Source organism: Aaosphaeria arxii (genome assembly GCF_010015735.1).
Source record: "Aaosphaeria arxii CBS 175.79 unplaced genomic scaffold BU24scaffold_1, whole genome shotgun sequence".
Taxonomy (NCBI): domain Eukaryota; kingdom Fungi; phylum Ascomycota; class Dothideomycetes; order Pleosporales; genus Aaosphaeria; species Aaosphaeria arxii.
The window spans coordinates 3351633-3355095 of record NW_022983474.1 but is presented as its reverse complement, the minus strand read 5'-3'; the positions used below and the strand labels follow the sequence as shown (position 1 = coordinate 3355095).

General features: G+C 44.3%; 1 protein-coding gene across 1 annotated transcript; it reads left to right on the top strand.

Annotated features, from left to right (window-relative positions):
• Window positions 1–1698: 1698 nt before the first annotated feature.
• On the top strand, window positions 1699–2696 carry BU24DRAFT_457536 (uncharacterized protein; the record flags this gene model as incomplete). The annotated part of the gene is made up of 2 exons (XM_033531548.1): window positions 1699–2158; window positions 2653–2696. 2 exons carry the CDS (start codon window positions 1699–1701, stop codon window positions 2694–2696), a joined length of 504 nt encoding a protein of 167 aa, XP_033389900.1.
• Window positions 2697–3463: the final 767 nt, after the last annotated feature.

The window sequence follows — 3463 nt, the reverse complement described above, 5'->3', positions numbered from 1 at the left end:
GCAAAATGGGATGAATTCAAAGAAGAGCTAGTAAGACAATATGCGTACAGCGACTCTGCCACCCGAACTGGAACCAGAGCATTCCTGGCAAAATTTGTCTATGAAAGCCATCAAAAATCCTTGGATTTCTCACTCTACTATGCAACCTTCTCTACTTACTCAGAGGCTGCAGTAAAGAACAAACAAATCAGTGAGGAAGAAGTAGGATACTACTTCTTCCAAGGGCTGTGCTCGCAGGACCAGGAACGTATTATGTTTCTAATGCCAGAGAAGGATCGGCCAGTGGGAGACCAAATCAACACCTTCAAATTCCAAGAGTTGTTTGCCTTTACCCAAAAGATGCATGTACAAAAGATTGGGTTGCAGCAGTTCTCGCCAGAAGCTCAGAAAGTTGACGAACTGAGAGCAACTCAGTTATTCAAAACAATCAACTCTCCGCAGGGGATATCCCCTGCGAAGGAATTGATAAGAGCTCTACAGGAAGAAGAAGTAGGACGACAAGAACCAACCAAATTACCAAAAGGCGTGGATCCAGAAGTGGATAAGCTAGTTCAGGATCTGGCTGACATGACCCTCACAATGAGTCAAATCGAAATTCTCAGTAAACACGACTATTACTCTCGGTTTCTAAGCGAGCCAACCAATTACATGTATTTGGTTAGACATAAGTTAAGAGCTGAGCCTCTGAGGAATGAACGAAATGATGGTTCATACATAACCAGCCAACCGCGAACTACCAATTTTGAAAGAGATAGCAAGTGGAACTCATCTGGAAGAGAATATCGCCTGACTTGCAATATGTGTGGAGTTGCAGGACACCTATTGAAGGACTGTCAGGATTGGGTTCGATTGCTGAAGAATGGGTGGGCGCATAGTAAGAGAGAAGAAGATGGCCAATGGAGATACTTCTTTGGCCTAAGAAATCGAAGCTTGGGACAAATAGATGGGAATCCCCCTCGCGAAAGGATATATGAATGGATTGAACCACAAGTGTTGCAGTATTTTCAGATCAGGAAAGAAAACCTGAACGAAGTTGCAACATCTATACGCTTAAACAAGTTTGGTTTTCGACAAGACAGTAACCCTGGCTATACTATCATGAAAAGAGAAGAAGGAAGTTCTTATTCAGAAGGGGTGAACAGCATTACAGGCATGGAAAACCATAAACAAAAAGGAACGATAAGTCAACATGCACAGCAGTTTGCAGAAGGAATCCAGAACGAAGTTGTGAGCAGTGTTCAACTGAGCAATACTCATGTAATGGATGATATTATACTGGGAAATGCTACAACATTTGCAATTCAGAAAGGTCCGAACACGAGAGTGGAAAAGAGAGTTCTCCCAACCAAAGGAAGAGTTACAAACCGACTTCGCAATGCAATTGCAGAGGAAGTGGATATTCGCGAAGAATCACCAGCAGTGACTGATAGTCAAGACACTCATCCAAGGGCAGCCAGTGAAGAAGCTGCAGATCCGCTGGCATGGCCGGTAGACAATAGGGATATTGATCACCCCACTGCAGCAGTCAGAGAAGAGCAACCAACATTATCCCCAATACCTACGGCGAGAAGAAAGGCTAAAACATCGGACGTAATGTTAGAAGATAAGCAGCTAGGGGCATTACTCCGCCAACACCCAAACCGCATTGTGAATTTTGCATTACAGCAAGAAGTTCGAGGAATATCTTTGGCAGATATCATGTCTAACCCACCCACCCGCAGAATCCTAAATCGATTGATCAAGGATACTGATGAGGGTAATGACGAAAATCGAAATAACAATGCTCCTGAAACAAGAGACACGCAGTTTCGCAGTGTCAATGCAATTTCAGCTGTTCAAACCAACCACCCAGTGCTGGTAGGGCAGGTAAACACTGCTGCAAAACATAAAATCATTGGTTATGGAGATACTTTCAATGAACACGAACAACTTAAGAATCAACAGATAGTCCGGATGGAAGACAAGATCTCTGGAGTTGTCTTAATTCAAGGAGATCTTCCAGAATGCTGGGCAGAAATCTATGATTGCCGCGCAAGGTGTCTCATTGACAGTGGTTCCATGATGAACGTCATGCGATTATCAGCAGCAAATGCAATGGGCCTAGTAGTGGATAACTTAGCAGGAGCTGACGGACCCGGAGGTTTGGTCACTGCCAATGGTTCGGTGGATCCTTATGTGGGAGTGGCTATAGATGTGCCAATCAAAGTTGGTTGTGTCACAATCTACACCAGCTTTCGGATCACAAGTAACCTATCAAGGTCAATTATATTGGGAGCACCATGGTGTTCTGCATCCAGATTACAGATGTCATGGACTACAAATGGTCAATGCAAATGTAAAATCACGACGGAATGTGGAACAGGAACTGCAACTTTCATGACGGCGGATCCTAAGGCCAAAGAACAACATCGATATCTTGCAATTCCCAGCCCGGAAAACTAATGGAGGGAGTTTGCACTGGGAGTGGACTCTCTAGGAAAGATAAAAGAATCCCAGAAAGAAGGCAGAACGGCAGGGGTGGGATAGGTGTGTCCAATCACATTTCGCAGGGTAGCGATACGCGATACCCTGCGAAATCTGATTGGATGAAACTATGCCACGCTAAACCGAGTCGGGACGAATGCCACACGATAACTACTAACAATCAACCAGAAGAAGAGTACGACTCGGGATATGTCAATTTCCTGGGACAATGAGCAAATGATATGAATGTAGGGTTTGGTGAGTACGGGTGGGTGTTTGACGATTCAATGCGACAAGAATTCCGGCAATGGAATTACGACTCGCAAACATACCACAAGATCGCTGCAAGAAGCCTAGATGTTGAAGACGAGCTTCCGACAGCACTGATTTTACAGGAGTTGAATCGACAACAAGCGAGAGAAAAGACACTAAAGAATACATACCTTAACTATCAGGGCGAAAATCAAGCAAACACTTTACACAAGAGAGTAGCAGACAAAGTGCGGCCAGTCGATGAACCAAGAGTGGCAGAACCTATGGACTTTAGGCATCCCCAATGGATTGAAAGAGCTATGGAACGGCAACGAAAAACTGATCTCCTAAATCCGGTGGACATAGGTCCGTTCGACCACTTATTTGAAAGAAGACACGCAGCTTTTAGGAGAGGCACTCGATTAACTCCAGAACGATTTCAGCAACAAGTGTTTGGAACCCAACTAAGACCGGCGGAAATCAGCATGTTCAAACAAATGCTGTTGAACAGGGAAGGAGCAATTGCATTTGATTTCAGCGAATCAGGAAGAGTTCAACCAGAAGTGGCACCGCCATACCAAATAAGAACAATACCACACAAGGCCTGGCAATCTCCAAGCTTTCGACCACCTAAGAAATTGGAAAATGAAGTTTTCAAGATGATAAACGAAAGACTACAGAGAAGAACACTAGAACTGTGCGACAGTCAATACCGAAATCCGTGGTTTCTGGTTCCAAAGAAAGATTC